At 42.8% G+C, this 26,464-nt stretch overlaps 1 protein-coding gene across 2 annotated transcripts in view; it reads right to left on the reverse strand.

The window, feature by feature from the left end:
• AGPAT3 (1-acylglycerol-3-phosphate O-acyltransferase 3) overlaps positions 1 to 26,464 on the reverse strand; it is a 132,983-nt gene that overhangs the window by 14,528 nt on the left and 91,991 nt on the right. For both annotated transcript variants that reach the window (XM_084611966.1, XM_084611965.1), the window contains exons 2-4: positions 13,624 to 13,850; positions 4,490 to 4,659; positions 4,109 to 4,270 (exon numbers count right to left, since the gene is read on the reverse strand). In XM_084611966.1, coding sequence (XP_084468092.1) covers positions 4,109 to 4,270; positions 4,490 to 4,659; positions 13,624 to 13,801 — 510 coding nt within the window. In that variant the 5' untranslated portion in view covers positions 13,802 to 13,850. The remainder of the gene's footprint in view (positions 1 to 4,108; positions 4,271 to 4,489; positions 4,660 to 13,623; positions 13,851 to 26,464) is intronic.

The following is a 26,464-nucleotide window of genomic DNA, read 5'->3' on the forward strand; positions in this document are numbered from 1 at the left end:
AAATGCCATAATGAATATTATTAATGCAACATTAATTTAACACCATCGTGGTTATGCATTATGAAAGTCTTTGTCAAACATCATGTGGGATATCTGTGGCAGTGCCAGGAATAGAAGAACCCAGCTGTCTTGGGTTTCAGTCCAGCACCTTAAACATAATAACTTCTCTTCTCGCAACTCTCTGCCTCCTTCACTGTCCATCCTGTGCACTGAATGAGGCAGAAGTACTGTAGAACAAATACTATGTGATTTTGTAATTAAAGACTATCATAATGCAAACACACAAGGAGACCCAGTGAAGATTGCACAGACAACCTTAATTCTGGCATTTCCTAACTTTTGAGTGCTTGACTGTGCAACCTAAAAGTTATTTTAATGTAATTTTTATATATAATTTCCTATGTTTTTTTAAAAGAAACTGAACGCCCTCAGAAATTCCATCACTTGGAATCATACTGACCCTCTGAACCATCAGCATGGTTAAACCTGGACCTTTAGCTGGGCAGCACAGACATCTATCACTTGAGCTAAAAGAATAAGTGGTAGCAGTAGGAGGCTATCTATCCTCTATGTGGGCCAGCCATTAGAAGGCGACATGAGACATACTTTGCCTGTGGCTTACTCAGTTATTTATAGACAGTGGAGAAATGTTGGGAAACAAGGATGCTGGTTTCCATTTCTGGCTGAGGGGAGGGGGACAGCAATTCTGATTTCTATTTCTTGCTCTGGAGGGAGTGTGGTCGAGTGGTTACAGAGAGCATAGCCAAGCACATAGATCTGGCACATTCATTCTGAATGACAGAGTGGCTAAAAAGATGAGATGTGCCATATTAGAAACCTAATATCAATTCCAAAGTCTGCCAGAAGTGACTTTGTGCAACTTCTCAGCAGTTGCTTTTATTTGTGAAGTTTCTCAATGATATTTGCCTCCCTCTTAAAGGGGATGAGGCCTTGCTTAATCATAAGGGCTCTGAAAGGCACATAATCAACACTGGTTAGTAGAAGAGCTGAGACTAGAGCTCTATTTCCTCATAGCTCCCAAACAAGAGCACCTTTTCCAAAGCCAAGGGGAGAGGTGTAGCTGCTATTGCTGTACCCCTGGTCTGCAGCTCTGGCCCTCTGTCTGCCATTTAGGAGACTTAGTAGAGGTGGAAGTATGCTCTTTGAAGATGGAATGTTCAAAGACTGTACTAGCAAGCCTCTAGCAGGCTTTACTGAGCATGTACAAATGTTGATTTTAAGAGGGTTGATAATAACTCTATCAAATCTGGGTGGATTTCATGGGGAATATATCACACATCTCATGGACCCTAAGACTATCTCCCTTTCAGATTTCAAGTTACTGCTGCAAAATGGAGGCTCTAGAGCTCTTGAAAGAGGAAGTTTTATTTAATTTTGCTATTTTGTTAACAATGGCAAAAACTACCTCTGTTTCACTAGCCTCATTCACAGAAGCAACACCCATTTTCATTAAAACATTCCAAAAATATTCAGTCTGAGGCAGAGACCAAGCATAGCCCAGATGGCTAAAGCATAGGAAATTGACAACAGGGGCTTATAATGCAAACTGTGAAGCCATCTTAACTGTAGACATCACTATTAGCTCCACCTATAAAAAATAATCTTCAGTAACAAGTATGCTGGAGCTGGAGAGAATGCTGTTGTCCTGAACAACTTTTCCCTTCTCAGAAAATCTTTTCTGTTCAGCACTGTTTGTGAACTTTATCTGATCACACAGCCACTGGATTGCTAGTTTAATCACTCTGTAAAACATTTTGGAATATACTGGGTATGAGAGGTGCTATGTGGAGCCAAAATCTTTTCAGCACCTCTTATAGTGGTGCCTGGTACTATTGGAGTTAAGCTTTCGGCCCACAAAGGTATTTACAATACGGACCTTTTAGCGTTGCATTTGGAGACTGAAATGCATTGCACAGGTTCTCAAGCCTGATGGAACTTATCTTAAATAGGTTTCAGAGTAGCAGCTGTGTTAGTATCCGCAAAAAGATCTGTATCCGCAAAAAGAAAAGGAGTACTTGTGGCACCTTAGAGACTAACAAATTTATTTGAGCATAAGCATTCGTGAGCTACAGCTCACTTCGTCGGATGCATTCCACTGAATGCATCCGACGAAGTGAGCTGTAGCTCACGAATGCTTATGCTCAAATAAATTTATTAGTCTCTAAGGTGCCATAAGTACTCTTTTTCTTTTTAAATAGACTCAAATCAAGTTAAATTCTTGGTGGTGAGGAGTCATGGATACATTAGCTCAAAAATGTGAAACCATGAAAGTATCTTTCAGAATATTAAATTTTTTTTTTGGTTTAATTATGATGTTGTATTATTGTAATATACCCCACAAAACTGAGCTTAATTAACTGATGGATGCATATATAAAGGAGATGTGGACTTCAAAGGCAATTGGAGACATCTGTATATTCTTGACAGGTTTCAGAGTAGCAGCCGTGTTCGTCTGTATTCGCAAAAAGAATACTCTCACAAATCTTGGGAGACAGACCAGTCCTTGCCTACAGACAGCCCCGCAACCTGAAGCAAATACTCACCAACAACCACATACCACACAACAGAACCACTAACCCAGGAACTTATCCTTGCAACAAAGCCCGTTGCCAACTGTGCCCACATATCTATTCAGGGGACACCATCACAGGGCCTAATAACATCAGCCACACTATCAGAGGCTCGTTCACCTGCACATCCACCAATGTGATATATGCCATCATGTGCCAGCAATGCCCCTCTGCCATGTACATTGGTCAAACTGGACAGTCTCTACGTAAAAGAATAAATGGACACAAATCAGATGTCAAGAATTATAACATTCATAAACCAGTCGGAGAACACTTCAATCTCTCTGGTCACGCGATCACAGACATGAAGGTCGCTATCTTAAAACAAAAAAACTTCAAATCCAGACTCCAGCGAGAAACTGCTGAATTGGAATTCATTTGCAAATTGGATACTATTAATTTAGGCTTAAATAGAGACTTGGAGTGGCTAAGTCATTATGCAAGGTAGCCTGTTTCCTCTTGTTTTTTCCTACCCCCCCCCCCCCAGATGTTCTGGTTTAACTTGGATTTTAACTTGAAGAGTGGTCAGTTTGGATGAGCTATTACCAGCAGGAGAGTGAGTTTGTGTGTGTATGGGGGTGGGGGGGATGTGAGAACCTGGATTTATGCAGGAAATAGCCCAGCTTGATTGTCATGCACATTGTGTAAAGAGTTGTCACTTTGGATGGGCTATCACCAGCAGGAGAGTGAATTTGTGTGGGGGGGTGGAGGGTGAGAAAACCTGGATTTGTGCTGGAAATCACTTTAGATAAGCTATTACCAGCAGGACAGTGGGGTGGGAATAGGTATTGTTTCATATTCTCTGTGTATATATAAAGCCTGCTGCAGTTTCCACGATATGCATCTGAGGAAGTGAGCTGTAGCTCACGAAAGCTTATGCTCTAATAAATTGGTTAGTCTCTAAGGTGCCACAAGTCCTCCTTTTCTTTTTGTATATTCTTGCAGGTTTCTCAAACACCTGTACAATTTCACAGAGCAAAGAGAATGCACTGATGCAAAAACTTTCCATTGTAATCTGCAACCTTTGTAAATCTCTCCTCCCACTGCCCCCCTGCAGATTATGGCAGGAAAAAAACATCCTATTTTTTAAAATAATATGTTTAGTTTAGCCTGGACAATTTAGCCTAGATTCACAAGTTCAGTAGTAAAACTTGAGTAACGTATTTTTTTGGGTAAAAAGAGTTATGGAAAGTCCCTTTATCCTTTTAGCAGGGGGAAAAAAGTTGTAAGTTTTGAGACGTGTAAGTTTAGGTTTCTACTGCTAAATACTTTGAGAAATACTTATGCATGTTTACCAACAATTTTCAAAATGGCATGCCTAGCCAATAACAGATCAGAAGCCTGGCTAGTGTGCAATGAAGTCACTTGCAACAAGGCATATAGCTATACGCTTCACATGTAAATCACAGGAAGAAGGCGGCACTCTTAAGTATGAAGCTGACACACCACACAAATATAGTCTTCATAATTGCACTCTAAGCAGAGGAGACACTATATATAAAGGATCAGACACTTACCCACATATATTCAGGATAATCAGACAAACATTTTAATCCCTTAATAACTGTATCTCTGTCTTCTTCCCATTTCCTTTTGCAGAAAACGATCTCAAGGAAGTACCACGTCCAACCAATCAAGGGCACATACAACAGTTCTCTCTTAGCAAGAACTTTGGAACTCTGGAAGAAATGCCACCCAATGACATTTGATTATTTATATATGTCAGATCTAAGCAAAAGCACTAAGGCTGGGATTTTCAAAAGTGCTCAGCACTGGCCTAGCTCAGACCACACTGAAGTCAATGGGAGTTCTTTTGAAAATCCCACCACAAATGAAAAAACAAACCCAGGAGTTTAAAATTAAATCAAGAGTAAGGAAAAGTTAACAGAATCACTCACGCCCAACACTCCGAAGCGTTCAGTCATGGTCCAACCACACAAGAAGTCAATTTCAAAGTTGTGATTCAAGATGATGATCACATGTTCTTTTCCAAATTTATCCACTGTGGCCTGGTCTGAGAATAAAGTGCACTCTGTGCCCGACCACCATTCCAGCAACATTACTAACTCTGAATAATATTGGGGGGAGGGGGGGGAAAAAAGACACAGGTTAGGTGTAATGCTTAACCATAACACGTTTAATATCCTCTCTCCGTCCCAATCCCATTCCAAACTTTTCTAGACCACAATGTTTATCACCTTTTTAATCCATCCTGCTGAGGTTGCTGGTTTATATTATATTATAGATTAAATGAGTTATCAGACTGACATACACCAGATAACCTGCATTCATATTTATGCTACCACCCTGAAATGGGATTTAGGCCGCGGGATAAATACCTGATTGTTATTGTTGCTCAACGTAAATTCAAGATGTCACAAACACCAACCTCCCCACTCCACCACCCTGGAACCTGAAAGCAGGGCCTTTCAGCAGTAGACCTTTCTACTAAAAGTGGATACATCTCCTCCCAGGTGGAACACAAATTATGCATAGACTCAACCTAATGTTTCCACTGAGTTCATATGAAATATGCTTGATTGAGGTAAACAAACCAATATCATGGGCTTTTAATGGATCAATGCCACAAGAATTTCTGCAGTATATTTTAATATTAAACACATGACTGTAATAATTCTCTATTGGGTTACCAACACAAAGCCAGAGACACATGGGGAAGAACGGGGAGAGTTCAGAGAAATTACTGGGTAAGAACAGAAGGAGAAATTGCTTCTCCTTTATTTAGTCTACAAAAGAAGGAAAGAGAAAGATCCTTTTCCTTCTCCCTTCTCTAACTCTTCTTCTACATTTGTGTTTCCTCTATCCTTCCCTCCATTTCATCTTTCTCTCTGATGTCACATTCATTACCCACCCCTTTTCAGCTTTCCTTCTCTTCTCCTGCATATTTAGAATTCCCACCATCAATAGAACATTCACTAATGTAGCTTTGCACTTCAGCTTTGTTTCATAAGGCACTGGCTGGATGAGTTGGGGCAGTGTCTCTCTATGTGAGGGCTTCTCCACGTGGTGGTAGCAAGGTCTCCAGCCTGCCCTTGCCATATAGCTAAATGGGCTGGGGTCCAATTTTGATCCAGACTAGACATGAGGCAGACTCAGAGGGGTCTGAGTATGGAAAAAAATTGAGAACCACTGCTCTACGTTAATCAAAGAGGGGTTAGCTTCTCCAGGACTGATTATCTAAATTGCTTTTCTTGTCATATCCACAAGCCTATTCACTTAGATCTCATTTATTCAGGGCCCCTTTATGGGTATGAAGAGACTAATGTAACTTGTACATCAAGTCTGACTCTTTCCCACTGTGATTTAAAGAAGGGAGGAAATGAGAATATCAACAGGGATGCATAATTTACAACTACAGGTTTCTCTCAAACCTGGCCAGCCCTATTTCCTAAGTGATGAAATGCATCAATTAAGTGCATGTTTGGTGGTTTCAGTGAGAGGTTTGTGAATAAACCTCTGGTATACTTTAAACTATTCCCATACTAACTTCAAAAGAAAAGGAGTACTTGTGGCACCTTAGAGACTAACAAATTTATTTGAGCATAAGCTTTTGTGAGCTACAGCATCCGATGAAGTGAGCTGTAGCTCACAAAAGCTTATGTTCAAATAAATTTGTTAGTCTCTAAGGTGCCACAAGTACTCCTTTTCTTTTTGTGAATACAAACTAACACGGCTGCTACTCTGAAACCTGTCATACAAACTTAGTGCTTCAACATATATTAATGCACAAATATGTAAACCTTAAATAGAATTATCTTGCTATCCTGTGGAAGAAATCTTAGCCACTGTTGAGATCAGTAAAACTCTTATTACATCATCTATATAAAGAATTAAACAGTCAAATATATATAAGAGATGGAGTAAAACCCTGTTGTGTTGTTATAAAATGTCTGAAGCAACTGTACAGGGGACTCAATATAAATTAACAACTAGACTACATTTCATCATAGCTGTCGTCCTCCTCAACCCCTTTTTAAAAAAAATCGTATCCACCCATTTAGGTCTTGTCCTATTCCACATTGCAAACATTTTGGGACACAGACTGTCTTTCCCGCATGTCTGCACAGCATGTAGCCTTGATCCTCATTTTGTGTCCTTAGGCACGATACAAATACCACCACCACCCTCACTGTAGCAGGTTTGCAGCCGGATCTAGTCCAGTATGTTTAAAATGCAAGAAGTGGGGGATGTCACTAAGTGGGCCCACCATTGATGGAGCTGTCCTTGGATTTAAGATATTTGGGGCTCAGGTTACTGGAGGATTATTCAATGACTTCAGTGTGTTATTCCACAGCACCTACTCTTAATCCTGTTGACTAGTCAATAACTTGCTCCTTTATGCAGCCAGAAATGAACCTTATTATGCTAGACACAGGACAAATTGCCTCTCTCTTTCTGGAGATTAATGTTATTACATCTCTTGTATCAAACTCTACTCTCTGCTCTTAAAAAATCTTCCTTAAAAAAAGGATGGAAGCTGTACCTGAGCTCTCCTCTCCAAAGAGAACAAAAATTCAACAGAGCCAGACATGGATCCACTGGTATGAGAACATTCCCACCAATTACTCTGAAATATTCTTGTGAGATTTTTCCTGGCGCTCATACTGAGATATGACGGTAGGGGAACAGGGGAGTTACTACGAGGAAGCACTGATATATGATGCATATACATCAAGGAGTGGGGCTTTTATTTCTTTTGGTGATTTTTTTAAAAAAAGGATTGGGCTCCAGATATTTAGTCTCAAACTGATCCTGTCAATGCTATGGCCTATTCTCTTAAATCTTGTTTTTTTGTTTACAGGATGGTTTGGACACTCGCTCTAACTGCCTGCGAGCCAACAAGATTTAACTTTAACAAAAAAAAAATGCTTATAATTTAGCCCAACCCCTCTCGGATTCTAGAGCTTCAGCTTGCCAGAAGAGGGGCTCCTGTTGCCTCCCGAGAGGAAAACCATCCAGAAACAAAGTAAGCCAAAGAGTGGCAGGATACATCTGTCTACTGCTCTAGAGTGAAGAGGACAGTAGTTTCAAGATACCAAGATTTTAAGATATTATTTTTACAACTGGACTAAACTAAGCATACTGCCCTATTAATAAGCATGAGTCATTTGAAGAGAACTAACACTGAAATACAGATTCTCTTCATAAATTAAATATGTTCTGAAGTGTTTTCTATTTCTAGGGAGCCTGAGAGATACTCCAGCACTGGTTTACCACAGGAAGGTGGTATTCACCAAAGCACCATACTGACGATTTTAGTTGAGATGTGTTAGAGCAAGAGATTCAAGCTTCATGAAATTGAGTACATGTGTGAATGACCTTCCACTCCAAATAATCTTCCTGATAATGTATATCACAGCTACCACAGCTAGCAAGTTCTTGTCAAAAAGTGATAACTAATGTTACACTGATGGCAAAAAACCAACCAACCAACCAACCAACCAAATAACCCACAAACAACAAACCAAACAAAAAAATAAAAATTTAGACTGACACTCTTCTAAATTCACTGCATGGGGCAACAAACAAAGAGCTCAACACCTTGAGTTGAGGATGCAGTAGTCTTCGTTCTAAAGCACGGCTGTACTTTGAAAAGTGATTCTGTAAACATGGCATTGCGGTGTTACATTTACTGTCACTCAATAACTCCACATCAAAGGTAAAAAAAAAAACGTTTCCCACCTAAATGGTGACTGTCACAGTTTCAGGGGACCTACATCTGTATCCTCCCACCACAGTCTACTTCAGAGTGCCCACTCAGGTTTCAGAACGCCTGCCATGACCTGTCTCTGGGTAGGGACCCCTGTCCCACTCCTTTCTGATCAGCAGTTTTAAGGCTGCACAGACCCCTGCCTTACACTGTATTATCCCCAGGATGCCAGTCTGCTAACAGCCTGTGGCTGGGCTCTGCTTTCACTCCGAGGGCTATGACAGGTGTGGTTTACCAGTAAACCATGTTTTTTCTAAGCACGGACATTTATTCTTACTGAAAAAGTTTTACAGAGAAAAATGTATAAAAAATAAACAGATTTAAACCCACACTAAACATATCAAGAAAAACACATCAGTCTTATGGGGCCAAAGTACTTCCAATCCTTCAGCAGGATCGGGCCCCTTGGACAAAAGTTAACATTGGTTTGCTGGTTCAGAAAGACGGCACTGTGTCACTTCAAACTCAGCCTTTGTATAGCAAGAGCTCTTTCTTTGAGTCTCTGGAAAACCCACTTTGAACCAGTGTATGCAAAATAGTCCTGGGGTGGTACCTCCCTAGAGTTGTTCAGTCTCAGTGACTCGCTTTGATCACTCCCCAACTGTTTTTAGTTCCTGGTGGAGCTGTGGTAACCCTCCTCCATGGAGAAGAACACATTCATACATAAACCGTTCATAAATTTAATACACAGGTACTGCACTGGGTTGCAATATCTGTCACAGTGACTCTGCAAATGCCAAGATCACAGTTTAAGCCCAGCTTGGGTCTTCTTGTTCTATCACCACCGCCAGTTATCCTGAATCACCTGAAGTGTATTATATCTGGGATACCATTGGTTCTACAATGACCCAGGTCAGCCACATAAAATAACAGTTGCCATGGATAAGTATTACTATACTAAGCACACCTCATAAAACCAAGAAAAAAGTTACAGCGCACAAAGCTGGACTGAGTGGCTTTTATTGAACTTGCTTTTTTAAAAAGTTATCTTTGAGCTGAGAACTGGCACCAGCTTAAAAGAAATATTTATAAATAAGTGACCAAAACCAACCATGTAGAATGGAATGCAAACTATAGCTCCACTCCCGAAATATGTTAGTCAGTATTCCTTATTCATGTTATAAATGGCAACACTTGCCCTGCTAGGTTTATAAGGCTGTATCACTTTCTTCATTATAAACCACAATTAAAGTTCTGTCAGCTTTTCCATTACAGGCCATTTGCACTGTTAAGGCTGAGATTGTGTTTACATTATAAACCTTGACTTTCATAGTTTAATTTCTCACAGATTTTAAATGTATAGTAGGCTACAAACTAACACATAAAATGCTATAATTGGATTGCACCTAGGATCTTGCTCAACTGCTATGTTCCTTTTGGAGCATAAGTATATGGTATTTTCAATATAGGCAATAGATTGATATAGGCATTTTAAAAACTAATCTGTTTTTAGCTGGTATACAGTGGATAACTCTCCATGCTTAATATTCACTTCTTGTATAAATTAAAAACCTACATTTGCAAACCAAGCCTTGATGACACAGGAAGGCCATTCTCCCAGTGAAGTCAATATGATTACTCGAGTGAGTAAATGTTTGCAGGGCTGTGCTTTGATATATTAAAGGGACACAGTGAAATATAAAAAAATAAGTATTTTTTGAAATATCCTCCTATAAACTTGAAAACAACATTTTTCTCTGGCAGTTTTCTTCCCGCCCCCTACCATTTGATCTATATTTTAGATACTACAGCATGGATTATGAAACACGGGAGCCAGGGGGCCATGACCCCACCAATTTTTACCGTAAAGGCAAGTGATGGGGGAGGGGGTGGAGAGGCATGTGTGGAAGGCAGAGCCTGGGGGGCAGGGGGAAGAGGCGGTGTAGAGGCAGGGCCTCAGGGGAAGAGGCTGTGCGGGGGGGGGCGCACCAGTGGCCCCCCTACTTTTAGGAAGCTTCCATCGCTCTTGCTACAGAGTACATCTGTTTATAACGTTTTGAGCCCATGATTTTTTAAACGTTAACATCTAACATTAGAAGCCTAAATCCCTGTTGAGGCACCTACCTTAGTGATCTGATTTTCAAGAGTGCTGAGCACCCAGTAGCTCCCACTAAAGTAAACAGCCCTTTTTGAAAATCAGGCCACTGAGGTAGGTGCCTAAATACAGATTTAGGAGTCTAATGTTAGACACCCATACTGGAAATTGTGCCCCATATTAAATAGTGAGCAAAGTCCCGGAAGAGAGCAGGAGTGCTGGAGTGAAGCCCAATGAAGTACAGGAGTTTTGGGGAAGGTTGTGAAGAAGGAGAGCAACCAGGGCCATCCTTAGGCATATGCAGCATACATGGTTGTGTACGGCACCCAAAAATTTGGGGAACCATTCCCCACGCTGGCGGAGGCTGGAATCCTCTCTTCTCCGGCCCCTCCCGCACGCTGGGCCGGCAGGCTTCTCCCCACCCCCAACCCTGCCCCCTCCCTCACTTGCTCCTCAGCTGGCTGGCCGAGGGCTCCAGCCCCCGGCTCTGCCGCCCCAGCCCTGGGGAACCCAGGGCAGCATGGCCGGTCACTGACGGTGCGGCCCACCGCTGCCCGGAGCAGAGTCCCTCCCTGGACCCTGCTTGCGCCACTCGGTCTGGGGCCGGGACAGGAGGAGTGAAACTTCCACGTGAGTCAGCGGGGGAAAGGGGGAAAGCCAAGCTGAGGAGGGAGGGAGGGGGAGACTTAAAGTGACAGTACACTCACTGTCTCTCACACTTCCCTAACACACCCACACACACACACACACACACAGAGTCTCTTTCACACACAGACTCTCACACCCACATACACTCTGTCTCTCACGAGTCACAGTCCCCCAGTACAGATTGTCACATACACACACAGTCTCAAACACACAGACACACAGTTACACACACACACTGGCTCTGTCTCTGTCTCTCTCACACACACACACGTATTATTGTTGTTATTACTGTCAGAATGCTCGTGGGGAGCCAGGAGTGGCTAGGGGCTGCAGGTGGCCCGTGGGCTCTGGCAAGATGCAGCCCCCATGTGACAGCATGAAGCCTGCCTTGAGCTGCTGCCACAGCGTCTGCTGCGTACGAAGCTTGGTGTGTGTCAGCAATGGGGGGGATTCTGGGAGTCGACGGGCAGGGGTAGTGGCTATGCCCCCTTGACACACTGGGGTCAGTGGCACCGGCTGGGGACCGCCTACAATGGAGCATAGGGGCACCAGTTTAATAATACTATGTAGGGCCCCATAAATCCTAAGGATGGCCCTGAGAGCAACGTAGTACCATTCACAGGGCCAAGCACAAGGGGCAGTGGAAGAAAAGGCAAAGAGTTGCTTGTGATAGGAGACAAGGCAGACAAAACATAGGGCACAAGAAGAGGAAGACTATGTCCTTTTAAAGTTGCATTAACAGAGATTTCTGCGTGGAATCTAGAAGATATTTAGAAGAGAAAGTGTACTCATTTCCCATCAGACAGGGCAGCAGGGGATCATTGACGGGCTTGACCTGCCAGTCCTTTAGGAGTGTCAATGAAGTTACACGTAGGTGTGGTGGTCATCTAACTTGATGCTCTTTTCCAATATGTTTCAGGATTTACTAGGGCTCTCAAGCCATTAAAAAAATTAATTGTGATTAATCGCACTGTTAAACAATAATAGAATACCAATTATCTACATAGTGTTGGATGTTTTCTACATTTTTAAATATATTGATTTTAATTACAACACAGAATACAAAACGTACAGTGCTCACTTTATATTTATTTTGATTACAAATATTTGCACTGTAAAAAACAAAAGAAATAGTATTTTTCAATTCCCCCATTACAAGTACTGTAGTGCAATCTCTTTATCGTGAAAGTTGAACTTACAAATGTAGCATTATGTACCAAAAAACCTGCATTCAAAAATAGAAAATGTGATAAACTTTAGAGCCTACAACTCCCCTCAGTCCTACTTCTTGTGCAGCCAACCGCTAAGACAAACAAGTTTGTTTACATTTGTAGGAGATAATGCTGCCCATTTCTTATTTACAATGTCACCTGAAAGTGAGAACAGGCATTCGCATGGCACTGTCATAGCCAGCGTCACATGATATTTACGTGCCAGATGCGCTAAAGATTCATATGTCCCTTCATGCTTCAACCACCATTCCAGAGGACGTGTCTATGTTGATGACAGGTTCTGCTAGATAATGATTCGAAACAGTGCGGGCCAATGAATGTTCATTTTCATCATCTGAGTCAGATGCCACCAGCAGAAGGTTGATTTTCTTTTTTGGTGATTTGGGTTCTGTAGTTTCCGCATCGCAGTGCTGCTCTTTAAAGAAATCTGAAAGCATGCTCCACGCCTCGTCCTTCTCAGATTTTGGAAGGCACTTCAGATTCTTAAACCTTGGGTTGAGTGCTGTATTTATCCTTAGAAATCTCATATTGGTACCTTCCTTGCATTTTATCAGATCTGCAGTGAAAGTGTTCTTAAAATGAACAACATGTGCTGGGTCATCATCCAAGACTGCTATAACAAGAAATATATGGCAGAATGCGGATAAAACAGCAGGAGGCATACAACTCTCCCCAAGGAGTTCAGTAACAAATTTAATTAACACATTTTTTTTTAATGAACGTCATCAGCATGGAAGCACGTCCTCTGGAATGGTGGCCGAAGCATGAAGAGGCATGCGAATGTTTAGCACATCTGGCACGTAAATACCTTGCAATGCCAGCTGCAAAAGTGCCATGCAAACGCCTGTTCTCACTTTCAGGTGACATTGTAAATAACAAGCAGGCAGCATTATCTCCAATGTAAATGTAAACAAACTTGTTTGTCTGAACAAGAAGTAGGACTGAGTGGACTTACAGGCTATAAAGTTTTACATTGTTCGGTTTTTGAGTGCAGTTATGTAATAAACAAAAAAAACCTACATTTGTAAATTAAACTTTCATGACAAAGAGATTGCACTACAGTACTTGTATGAGGTGAATTGAAAAATACAATTTCTTTTGTCATTTTTACAGTGCAAATATTTGTAATAAAAATAACAGAAAACGAGCACTGTACATTTTGTATTCTGTGTTGTAACTGAAGCCAATATATTTGAAAATGTAGAAAAACATCAAAAACATTTAATAAATTTCAATTGGGATTCTATTGTTTAACAGTGTGATTAATCATGATTAATTTTTTGAGTTAATGGAGTGAGTTAGCTGCGATTAATCAACAGCCTCAGGATTTACCAAAACTCTACTCAATAATTTTTTACGACCTCATCCCCATCATAGTATACTCACGGCTCCAGAGCGAATAGGCAAGGCGACAGTTTATTCGGCGATAAAACTGCTTGTTTATAGGCCAGAGGATTAGTGTGCATAGTTGGACGAAGTTAATGATCAACCCACTCACAACGAAGACAAACCCAATGAGGAGATGAACTATAAACTGGGTCTTCAAAAATGCAATTAAGCCCATGATAACCACTTAGTAGGCTTTGCAGGGTCCTTCACTCAGAATAACTGTCCTGAAAGAGAGAGAAAAGAAAATCTCATTGAGACTAAAGTTACCAACCTCTGGAAAAGAAATCTCGGAGAGTGTTATTTCTCTGTCTGACAGCAGGAAGAGGAAAACCACCAGCCTCTTTTATTCAGGTATTTTTGGCAGCGGGGCAATCGTTATTTAGCCAATGATGCAAACCACTTTAAGTAAGAATCTAGTTAACTAGAACTTTTAACCATCTGAGAAAAATTATTCTGGCTGCTGCTGCCGAATTTCACCTTTCTTCACACAAACTCCAAGTAACAAGGCTTTGTGATGGGACCAAAAAATAAAATAAAAAAATAAAAAATTCCCAATCTGAGGGCAGGCTGCACCGCAGCACCTCCACAGCTGCTTGTTCCTGACTGTGAACTGGAATAGTGGCTGTTGCCCCTCTGGGCCAAATGAGTGGAGTGCCTAACACCTGTGTAAGTGTGGATCCATTGATCCCTTCATGGCCTGTCCCCAAAGCTTCTTCTCCGCATTGACCTATTCAGAACAAGCACAAAAGGCCATCACTGCAGAAGCACAGAGAGGATGGCAGCCGTGCTATGCATCTGCTTTGTTTAGAGAGTAGCGCAGTGGCCCACTCACTGAGTGGGACCTTCCCGCTATGACAAATTTCACTTTAGAAAAAACAGTGTTGCACGAAGAAAGGCCGTATGGTCTAGCGGACTAAGAATGGACATGGCAATCAAGTATAGCAGAACCTCAGAGTTACGAACACCTCAGGAAAGGAGGTTGTTCGTAACTCTGAAATGTTCATAACTCTGAACAAAATGTTATTGTGGTTCTTTCAAAAGTTTACAACTGAACATTGACTTAATACAGCTTTGAAACTTTACTATGCAGAAGAAAAATGCTGCTTTCCCTTTATTTTTTAGTAGTTTACGTTTAACACTGTATTGTACTGTATTTCCTTTTTTTTTTTTTTTTTTGGTCTTTGCTGCTGCCTGGTTGCATACTTCCAGTTCCAAATGAGGTGTGTGGTTGTCTGGTCAGTTTGTAACTCTGGTGTTCATAATTCTGAGGTTCTACTGTATTCCCAAATTCTAATTCCAGCTCTTAGGCAAGTCAGTTATCTTCTCCGTTTCACAGCTTTGTGACCCAAGAAGCCCTTAATGCCAACTAGCAAGGGGTTACAGGAACTGGTACAGTATGTACATTTTGGTTCACCAAAAAACATTATGTGAAGTCTAAAAGGAAAGCCGGTGTCACCCTGGTCCTTAATATTGTTGTGAGCTGGACATATAGATACTATGTAAGGAGTTATGTATGTGTACTGAAAATATGTTTTAAAGTGTGTATTAAGGTATTAATCACCTGCAAATGTGAAAAACAAGTTTTCCTCCAGACAGGAGGTAAGAAATAGGTATTTCTCTGTCAGGATATTAATTAAGCTCTGTAACCTAACAAAACAGATGCACACTTACATACAACGTGACCAGGAAAGGAGCACACAGGAAAAAGAAGCCACGGGGGCTACCCTGGTTGTGTGCAAAGAAAATGAACATGGGAGTTATTCCTAGAAGGCAAAGATGACACCCCAGTCTTTGCCTGATTCTGCCAACATTTACGTATAGGAATAATTTTACATCCCATTGAATTCAATGGGTAAAGTCACATGAGTATGAATGTTTGGCTGATTTGGACCTATGTCAGTGCCTGGAAATGGGGGGCAGACAGATCGGAGGGGGACTAAGGGGAGGTACAGAAACTTGGTGAGGGGCAGGCAGCTGGCTCCAGTTGGGAAGTTGGGTCCCAGGGGTTCCTACCTGATCCTGGGAGCATTTCAGCCCAATCCTGGGCCCTGCAGCAGCCACTCCAGCCCCTCCGGGTCCTGTTCCCTGCTCCCTAGCCCTTGCGGTGGCTTGCTCCAGCCTCTCTGGGTCCTACTTGTCTCCTGCTTCCCCCCCAGGCATATGCAAGTTTATGCAGGGGCAGAGCCCCCACAATATTTCCATTGTGAGGGCGCTAGCTCCCCTGACCTAAGTGGTTAATGGTGATGAAATGATTTGAAGATACAAAGTGCTAAGCATATATATATTTTAAAATTGTAGTTCCCTATGATTAAAAAAAATAAAGTACACGCCAACAGCCAAGAACTGATGAAACACTTCCATTTTTCACTCATTTAATTCATGCTGCTATTTATAACTCCCCAGCATTTGTACTAAAGATGCTGGTTTCTTGACTAACACAAACTATTGCAACTCCTACTTGTCAGGTGCTTCCTTCAGATCCCTAGAATATGTCTCATTGCCTTCTGTACTATAAATGACTTGAGGGGGTTTTAATTTTCCAGACATAAGTACATTTGGAAACGTAACAGAGGAAAGGGAGAAACATGTCAAACTGATCAATGCTATCTATCTTAGATTTTTACATATAAATCAAAGTAAGTTGAATAAAGATTGTTTTAGGAAGACCCACTCTACTTGCCCCTCAATTTTTCCTATAAGAAAAAAGGTGAATTCTAAAACAAAATGTATTTGTAAAGGTTTCCATTTCTGGCAGGCATACAGTTCTGTTTCTTAGCAATAATTCTAACAATCTGATGAAGGGACAACATAATTATAAAAACAAACAAACCCTGTTTCCAGGATACAATTGTCTGACAGCCTGAGTGCTACAATATACTTCACGTCTACAGTATCATCACCTTATTTCCTGAGTTGTGACACTGAGCAGCTGATTCCCTACACAGCAATGGATTCAGGTCTTTTCATTAGAACATTCTTCAAGTTAGTATACAAATTACTGTCAATGATAAGCAAGCCCTTTCCCACTTCCAAGATTAAAGATAAAATCATTCCTTTATCTGTTGTCTTTCCAAGTGCAGTACAGACAGAACAACAACAACAACAAAAAAATCTGTTTTTTTCCCTCCACATAATCACTCATAGAATTTCAATTTGCATTTCATATAAGCATATCAGAGTTAGCTGATGATCATGTACGTCATCACAGTTATTAGTATGGTAATTATTACCTTGCACTATGCAACACGGCTCCCTCCCTTTGGGTGCGCCGTTTAAGATCAGAAACAAACCACTACTAGAAAATGGAAATGCCAAGTAATAACCCTGAAGGTTTTCAACTGATAAAATGGCTGAGTCATGTTTTTACGCTTCCTCTGCTTTGCACCAAATCTAGGATGTTCTAGCATTTGTCAATCAGATCAGTACATTGCAATACTATAGACACAAAAAGGCAAATCTTGCTCCATCAGGGGCGGCTGCTGGAAGCCCTCCCTCAGGGGGAATTTGTGTGCTTCCTCTATATGTGGAAAGCCTGATTTAGGGAGTCTGTACTACGGGCATGCACAGAGCCCAGCTCTGCTGGGGTTCACTGTGCCCCAGTGCACTTCAGGACTGCAAATACAGTGAATGCTATTGCAGCCCTGAGAACAGAGAGAGGTTACTCACCCTGTGCAGTAACTGTAGTTCTTCGAGATTTGTCCCCCTATGGATGCTCCCCTTCAGGTGCATGTGTGCTCCACGTACCTTCTATTGGAGAATTTCATTAGCAGTATCCGTTTGGCCCATGCATGTGCTGTTGATATGCTCGTGCCCTGCACCAAGGCTATATCAGGCTGTGCAAGCGAACTGCCCTCAGTACCTTGTCCACCACTGAGTCTCAGAAGGAAACTCCAAAGCAGAGGGAAGGAGGGCAGGTAATGAATCACCCATAGGGACACACATCTGAAAGAACTACAGTTACTGCACAGGGGGAGTAACCTCTCGTTCTTCTTTGGGTAGTGTCCCTATGGGCGTTCCACTTCCGGTGACTCCCAAACAGTATCCCCATAAGCAGGGTGGGGAGCTTTGGAGTAGAGGTCATTACAAAGGAAAGAGCTGCACTGCCAACTGCTGTATCACATCTGGAGGCATTCACTAAGGCATAGTGTCGGGAGAAGGGATGTACAGAAGACCATGTAGCAGTTCTGCAGAACTCAGAAATTGGGTCTTTTTAAGTAGAGCCACAGACGTAGATTGTGACCTCATTGAATGAGCTGACACGGCAGCTGGGGGAAGGGTGTGGGGGGTTGTTGGCAGCACTGTAACAAAGTATAATACACCCAGAAATCTATTCTGAGACCCATTGGCTAGGAATGGCAGAACCTTTGATCTGTCTGCAAACGAAACCAACAGTCTAGGGGATTTATGAAATAGTTTAGTTATATCTAGAATGCCCTCCTGACATCTGGAGTATTGAGAACAGTCTCCCTGTTGGAATTGTGCAGTTTCAGAAAGAAAATTGGTAGGTAAATGACCCGATTTAGATAAAACTCAGAAGACACTTTAGGAAGAAACCTGCGATTCTAGGGAAACCTTAATCCTGGTAAAATATTGTGAAAGTAGAGCCTGCCGTTAATGCCCCAATCTCTCCAACTCTGGAGGTAATAGCCACTTGGAAGGCTGTTTTCATAGACAAATTCAATAAGGAGGAGGTCTCCATTGGTTCAAAAGGAGACTTCATATGACTTTTAAGAACCACATTCACAGACGGCTGGGGAGGGACTTTCATTTGTGGGAAGAAATTCTCAGACCTTTCAAGAATCTTGTGGTTGCAAGGTGAGCAGACAGGGAGAGCCCCTCAATAATGGTATGAAAAGCTGTTAGGACAGCTAGATGAACCTTCAGGGAATTCAGTGACAATCCTGGTTTTTTTTAGTTGCAACAGGTATTCCAGAATGAGCAGAAGCGAGGCAGATTCAGGGACAGCATTCTGGAATTCACCCCAGTGATTAAATCTTCTCCACTTTTGAAAGTAAGTATTTCTGGTAGAATCTTTCCTACTATTTAAACAACAAGGAGTCCGGTATATAAGATATATAAAGCTTATACAGGGTAAACTCATAAATTGTTCGCCCTCTATAACACTGATAGAGAGATATGCACAGCTGTTTGGCCCCCCTCCCCCCAAGTATTAATAATTACTCTGGGTTAATTAATAAGTAAAAAGTGATTTTATTAAATCCAAAAAGTAGGATTTAAGTGGTTCCAAGTAATAACAGACAGAACAAAGTAAATTACCAAACAAAATAAAATAAAACACGCATGTCTAAGCCTAATACAGTAGGAAACTAAATGCAGGTAAATCGCACCCTCAGAGATGTTCCAGTAAGCTTCTTTGACAGACTGGCCTCCTTCTAGTTTGGGTCTAGCAATCACTTACACCCCTGTACTTACTGGCCTTTGTTCCAGTTTCTTTCAGGCATCCTTTGGGGTGGAGAGGCTATCTCTTGAGCCAGCTGAAGACAAAATGGAGGGATTTCCAGGGGCTTATATAGTTTCTCTCTTGTGGGTGGAAACCCCTCTCACCCCTTGTGTAGAATCACAGCTACAAGCTGAAGTCACATGGGCAAGTCAGTCCTCTACAGTCTGATGGCTCCTACTATTTAGCAATATGTGTTGTACCTTTGCAGAAGAGGATGACTGTAGCCCAGCCAGAGGTGAAAGTAAGCCGGTGCGCCGTACTGGGCCGGATTGGCTTCCCCAGGTGCAATTTAAAGGGCCTGCGGCTCCCAGCAGCAGCTGGAGCCCCCGGTCCTTTAAATTGCTGCCAGAGCCCTGCCGCTGGAGCACTGGGGAAGCGGCGGTGGGGCTGGGACGGCGATTTAAAGGGCCTGGGGTGGTAGCAGCGGCCAAGCTCTGGACCCTTTAAATCATCCCCGGAGACCTGCCGCCGCTTCCCCAGGGCTCCGACAGGCTCCAGGGACGATTTAAAGGGCCCAGAGCTCCAGCCGCCGCTACCACCCAGGGCTCTTTAAACCGCTGCCAGAGCCCCCAGCTGCTGCTGTTACCCTGGCAGGGGGGAAGGGAGGGGAAGGAGGCACTTGCCAGTACAGGTTGGGCCAGGGCTGGCTCTGACCCCCAGCTCTGCCCCTTCCGCTCAAGGCCCCGCCCCTTCCGGGGGCCAGAGCCAGAGCCAGCCCCAGCCCAGCCCTGTACCGGTAAGTCCCTAGACTTACTTTCACTCCTGAGCCCAGCAAACCATTGAGGAGCCACGCCTTGAGGCAGCAAATGCTCAGATTGGGAAGCAGCCTTCCACTGGCGGCCTGGGAGAGAAGTTGGGGAATGACTGGAAGATTTGCCAGTGGATAAAGAGCTGGGTGGAGCAGGTAAGGAAACCATGCATGTCTTTACCACGTTGAGGCAATTAGAATGACTGATCTTGACCTATCTGATTTTGTTCACCACTGAGAATCAGAGATGTTGGGTGAAAAAGCATAAAACAGCTTCCCCATCCAGGGAAGAAGGAAGACGTCCTCCAAGGAATTGCAATCTAAACCCACCCTTGAACAAAATAGATGACTTTTTTTTTTTCACCGCAGTGGCAAAGAAGTCCACATTTGGAAACCTCCAAATCTGAAAAATGCCGACCAGGACCTGGGGATCCAACTCCCATTCATAGTCTTGGGAAAAACACCTTTTGAGAATGTTGGCTGTGACATTTTGTCTGCCCGGAAGATACATTGCTGAAATTCCAATGTGATATTTTATGCACCAGTTCCATAACCATAACGCTTTGGTGCAGTGGGAAAGGGATCTCACTCCTCTCTGCCAGTTGATATAGAACACGCAGGCCATGTTGTATATCATGACCTTGATATACCTGTGCCTGATAAGAGGCAAAAAATTACAGCATGCATTTCTGACGGTGCTGGGCTCCAACAGGTTGGTGTGAAGGGTGGTTTCCTGGGGTGACAATCTGTCCTGCACCGTTAAGTGTCAAGGTGCACCCCTCATCCTAACAGAGATGTGTCTGCGGTCACGGTTACCGTTGGCGTCAGTTGGAGGAAGGGAACCCTCACCCCCTACATTGTGATAGACCTTCCACCAGTGTAGGGAATGCTTCACCAGCTGGGGAATTGACACTTGCTTGTCTAGACTATATCTGTTTGGCAAGTAAACTGATCTGAGCCACCCTGGAAGCAGCAAAGGCATAACCTTGCATGCTCTGTCATGGAGGTGCAAGCCGCCACGTGACCGAGAAGTTGAGTACAGTTTCTCACTGAAGTCTGGGGGCTCCCTTGACTGGTTCTGCTAAGGTTTGGTAATATCATAGAATATCAGGGTTGGAAGGGACCTCGGGAGATCATCTAGTCCAACCCCCTGCTCAAAGCAGGACCGATTCCCAATTAAATCATCCCAGCCAGGGCTTTGTCAAGCTACTGTGCTCTCTGAAGGCAGGTTTAACTCAAAGTGCTCTACATCTGCAAGTGTAGACATGCTCATCATGAGTCTGTCCATGGAAAGGAAGGCCCTGGATGCTAAGGAATACAGGGATTCCCCTGTAAATCACAAGTTCTGAACAGGAGTCAGTGTGGATTTTTCCACATTCAACTGAAGACCAAAGTCCAAGAACAGAGAAAGTGCTGTCCTTGTGGCAGAAAATACCTCTTGGTATGACCAACCCTTGAGTAGCAATTGGCAAGGCGGATGAGAAGGAACTGAGGGCAGTTTGCTCGTGCAGCCTGATATAGCCTTGGTGCAGGCAGGAGGATATCAATGGCACATGCGCGGGCCAAACGGGCACTGCTAAGGAAAATCTCTGATCAAAGCAGAGTGGGGCACAGGCATACCTTAAGTGGAGCACCCATAGGGGCACTACTTGAATAAGAACAGTAGCTAAAAAGTGGCTTTGCTTCCACCCTGCACCTTTTGGGGATAGAGAAGATTCAGGGATAGGGTTATAGGGTTACAATGTTTTGTAAAGTATAATTATTTTACTTTTATTTAATCTTAAAAAGAAGGGAATCCAAAAGAATCCAATTTTCTCTCCCACCTGATTAATACTGATTTCAATACTGGGCTCAGAATCTTCCATAGTATCTCTACTTTATTTGGCTTTAAAGTCATACAATATTTTTCCCAGTTACACAGAGTTTACTTTTCTGCATTCCTGTCTCTGTAGGCCAGCCAGATAAGACAGTGAAAGACTAATTGAGAAATGTTACTTTGTCAGCCAGGGGTGCTTTGTGAATTCCCTACCGATCAATTTACATTGGGAAGTGAACAGGGATTACTATTTACCATAATTAGGAACAGTGTATTAATAGTCATTGAGTACAGTAGACACTGAGAAAACAGTTTCCTTAGAGCAATTTGCAGCAATTCTCAACAGTCTCCACCTTATAATATGAATAAAAGAAAATACATACAGCAGCCCACTAACAACAATCTCTTCTTTCCCTTTATCTCCAACCATATCTGCAATCCCACAACACAGACCCACCATGAATATCCCATTTCCCCCCAGGCTGCAGGACTGAGAACAGCTCCAGTAGCTATGACATTTGTCCTCTCCCCACTCCCATGACCTTGCAAACTGCCTACCTTTTACAGAGATACTGCAGTAGAGCACTAATGCACAGGGCACCTAAAGGGTAACGTAGAACAAACAGCTTCCCTCCAACACCAAGTTGCAAGCGTAATTCAAATACACAAATAACTTATGGGGCGTATGCGGCCAATTATCTCCCAAAGTCAGATATCACGTCTCTGATCCCCTCCCATTAAAGAGAGATGCTGACTTTTGGTACTATCTGAGCTTTTAAACTCAGAAGGCAGATTCAGCAGGATGCTGGACACCTTTGTGTCTACTGCTGTTACCTATAATTTTAATACAGCATCCATCTAGGACAACTGGATGGGTCAAAATGTGTAAACTACACCTGTAATTTCTAAATCTGAATGAAGTGCGGTTTCATTTAAACACCATTTCCTGTGGAGATAGAATATATATATATATATATATATATATATATGTATTACCATAAAAACAATTGGAGATTTGTTTAATAAGAAAGATGCAAGACAGGCAAGGTACATTACAGTGCTCTCTGTAAAAATACAAGTGAACTATGGAAAAAGGAGGAAAGGAGTACACACTGCCCAACTGATCTGGTGCAGAGAGGGGTTGGGTTTTTTTTGCTTTCCTTCGGGAAAAGATTTGAGTATTGACCACTTGGCATGGTTACAGGGAGAGCTAAGGCCTTTGATCCCTTTCCATTACCTCACAAGTGCACCCTCAGGTGACAGGCTTTGCTTTCTTCATCTCTTACAAGGTGGAACCCAGCAGTTCAACCACTTGAGAACTGGGTCTCTGTGTTACAGCCTCCATTTCCCAATGCACTAACATGACAGACCCAACTGCATTTAGCCCATGCAAGAAACTTTCTTCCAGGAGCTTGTGACCAACAGATGATTAATGCGACTTAAAACAGCTTTGCCAAAACAAACGTATCCACCCAACAGTACACAGCAATGAGAGAAAAGGGTTAAAAACAACAAAAAGCCTGGCTCTTACCTAAAGCTTTTCATTCTTCTCAAAGCTTGGGCAAGCCTACCTGCCCCAGACCCATCCCGCAGGGACTGTGGGTCAGTCTGTTGCCTCTCCATGAACAGACTGAGGTCTGAGCCTCCCTCCCTTGCTAGAGGACAAGTTTTTAATTGTTTAGTGTTCTCTTGATCTTAGACCCTCAGCCGTGGCAAACCAGCTATGTAACTTTGCCTGGCGCCTGAAAATAGCATCTTCCCATTTAATAATCCAGCCACTATTTTCTTACTCCCCTCAAGTTTATCCGAAAAGCATCTTACCTCTGACCATTGTTTTGTCACCTGCTTGTTCTTCCTAACAGCACCTTTTGATTCAACTCCATGTAGCCATAAAATCATGCAGGTAAACTGAAGTACCCATAATAGTCATAAAAGATATAGATATTTCCTTCATCCTATGCTGCAGTGCAATTGGCAGGATAAGAATATATGAACAGTCATATTAGCTCAAACCAATGGTCCATCTAGCCTAGTATCCTGTTTCTTACAGTGGGCAGTGCCAGATGCTTCAGAAGGAATGAACAGATCAGGGCAATTTTGAGTGATCCATCCCTTGTTGTCCAGTCCCAGATTCTGGAATTAGTTTTAGGGGCATTCAGAGCATGGGATTGTGTCCCTGACCATCTTGGCTAATAGTCATTGATGGACCTATTCTCCATGAACTTATCTAATTATTTTTTTAATCCAGTTACACTTTTGGTCTTCACAATATCCCATGACAATGAGTTCTGAGGATTGACTGCTTGGATCAGTGGTCCAATACAGTGAGGCAAATCTTAAACTCACAATCCACAATGTTGCAATTTCCCCACTCTTCCTACCATGCATACAATTTAACGAAGCAGTGACATCACTAGCTGTGGCTATCTTGACAGGAATACTTTTGCAACACACAATTATTATTCAAGAGTAGTGATTATTTTCAATTGTATTCTATTTTTTTTCTTTAAGATCACATTTACATTATTGGACCTGGCAGCCACTCAGAACAAGAATGCTGAGACTAGTCTAACAGTTCATACTCCTAACTTGCCAGTGGCAGTAGAGAATCCCATTGGGAGTGATCCTGCAGTAAAATGTCAGTATTAAACAAGGAGGCGCACACACCATTTTGCAGCATAACTGTAAAGCCACTTCCCCAGGGCTTTTCTGCACGAACAAAGAGCTTCAGAGGCCTGAGCGCATCTGCCCAGCTCTTCTAGTTCCACTTGGTATCAACCGCTTCTTTTGTTTTTGCTCATGAGTTCTCTTGGATCCCATTTAGAGTGACTATATGAGAAACAGGTTTTTCAAATAACTGAGTTTCTTCCAGTTTACACAGAAACCAATCCCTAAGTTGAGGGCAGGTACAGATTCATCATTAGTGCATAAAGAAATAAGTCTCTTCACGTACAGTATTACTAAGTCAAATCATTTCTTGGTTGAGTGAAACAGACAGGGTAAATCCTTAAAACTATGTACTAGCAGTATTAAGCTGCTAGAACCAGGTATTGTTCTTTCCATTATCCTGTCCATTATTCGCAGTAACTCCTTCTGTAACAGTTGTACATGCAAGTATAACCAGAGAATATACCTTATCTTTCAATTGTCTGCTTCAGAAGTCCTACAACTGTTGCCTTTAGAAAGGCTCCAATTAGACAAGTTAGGCTGAATCCAGTGTATTCAGTGAGGGATTTTGTGTGTGTGAAGGATTTTGAGTGTAATTATTTAATTTTTATTTCCAGTATTCCAATTTTTAAAAGGTGCCTTTCACACAGTAAAACAAAAACTTGCAGGTAACCCCAAAATGTCCAACAAAATGGCACTCTCAACAACCCTCCCTTTAAATTCCCCATCCAAACACAGACATCAACCACCACCAAACACCTCCTGTAGTTTGGATTCCTTGGCTGAGCTATGAGGTGTTTGCAGAAGTTGAGTTCATTTTGTAATTAATATTTATATTTAAAGACCTCTTCCATTGGTTCTTACGTTATCTCAATAACAAGTGAATATATCCACTACCAGACTTTATTTCAAGAGGTTCAAAAAAAAAAAATCACAATATATAGCCCAGGTGAGGACTGTTTAGAGCAGTGTTTTTCAAAGTTCGGGTCACCTTGCTCAGCACCCAGGGACCCTAGCGGCTCTAGTCAGCACCGCCAACCAGGACATTAAAAGGCCCGTCGGCGGTGCTGCCTAGCTAAGGTAGGCCAGCGCCTACCTGCTTCAACACCGTGCTGCGTCCTGGAAGCAGCCAGCTTCTAGGCAAGGGGGCCACGGGGCTTCACACACTGCCCCTGTCCTGAGCACCGGGTCCGCACCCCCATTGGCTAGTTCCTGGCCAATGGGACCTGGGGGGGGGGAGGGGCGGTGCCTGCAGGCCAGAGCTGCGCAGAGCTGCTTGTGTACCTCTGCCTAGGAGCTGGACCTGCTGCTGGCCGCTTCAGGCGCAGCGCAGCCCACGGTGCCAGGACATGTGGAAAGCCTACCTTTGCACCCTGGCTGTACCACTGACCGGGAGCTTCCGGAGGTAAGTCCTCACCGCGATCCTGTGCCCCAGCCCTGAGCCGTCCCCAAACCCGGAACCCCTTCCTGCACCCCAAACCCCTCAGCCTGGCCCCATCCCAGAGCCTTCACCCCCACCCCAGAGCCTGACCCCCGCCTGCACCCCAACCCTCTGCCCCAGCCCTGAGCCCCCTCCCACACCCCAAACCCCTCATCCCCAGCTCCACTGGGTCGTGGGCATCAACAATTTTCTTCAACTAGGTCCCCAGAAAAAACGTTTGAAAACCACTGGTTTAGAGAATGGTGATGGCTGAGAAGATAGTAAGTGCAAATACAATAACATATGGTGTTTGAAAATATTGCCATGGAAGATGTTCAAGTATATTGAGTCTTTCTTGAACTTATGTACACAACAAAATGGAAACAGAATACAAAGACTTCAAGTCTCCTTTACACAGTATGACTGCTTTCTGCCATAATCCAGAGAGTTTTGTGTTTAATAATGTATATAATTCATGTATAGAGTTAAAGAAAGTTGAAGACCAAGTCTAACTCCCTCGGAAATCCCTAATTATTAATAATAGGCTGCACTTCTAGAATTTCTACTATCTAAGATATAGAGATCTACATACATTAATGAATTTTTCTTTACTTTAGTACTTCACATGGTTGGATATTATCATCTGCTCAATGAGGAAACTCAGACATAGAGAGGTTAAGTGTCTTGGACAGGTGTTCTGTTACAGCGCTGGGAATTGGACACAAA

This window comes from Lepidochelys olivacea (genome assembly GCF_965140295.1).
Source record: "Lepidochelys olivacea isolate rLepOli2 genome assembly, chromosome: 1".
NCBI classification, from domain to species: domain Eukaryota; kingdom Metazoa; phylum Chordata; order Testudines; family Cheloniidae; genus Lepidochelys; species Lepidochelys olivacea.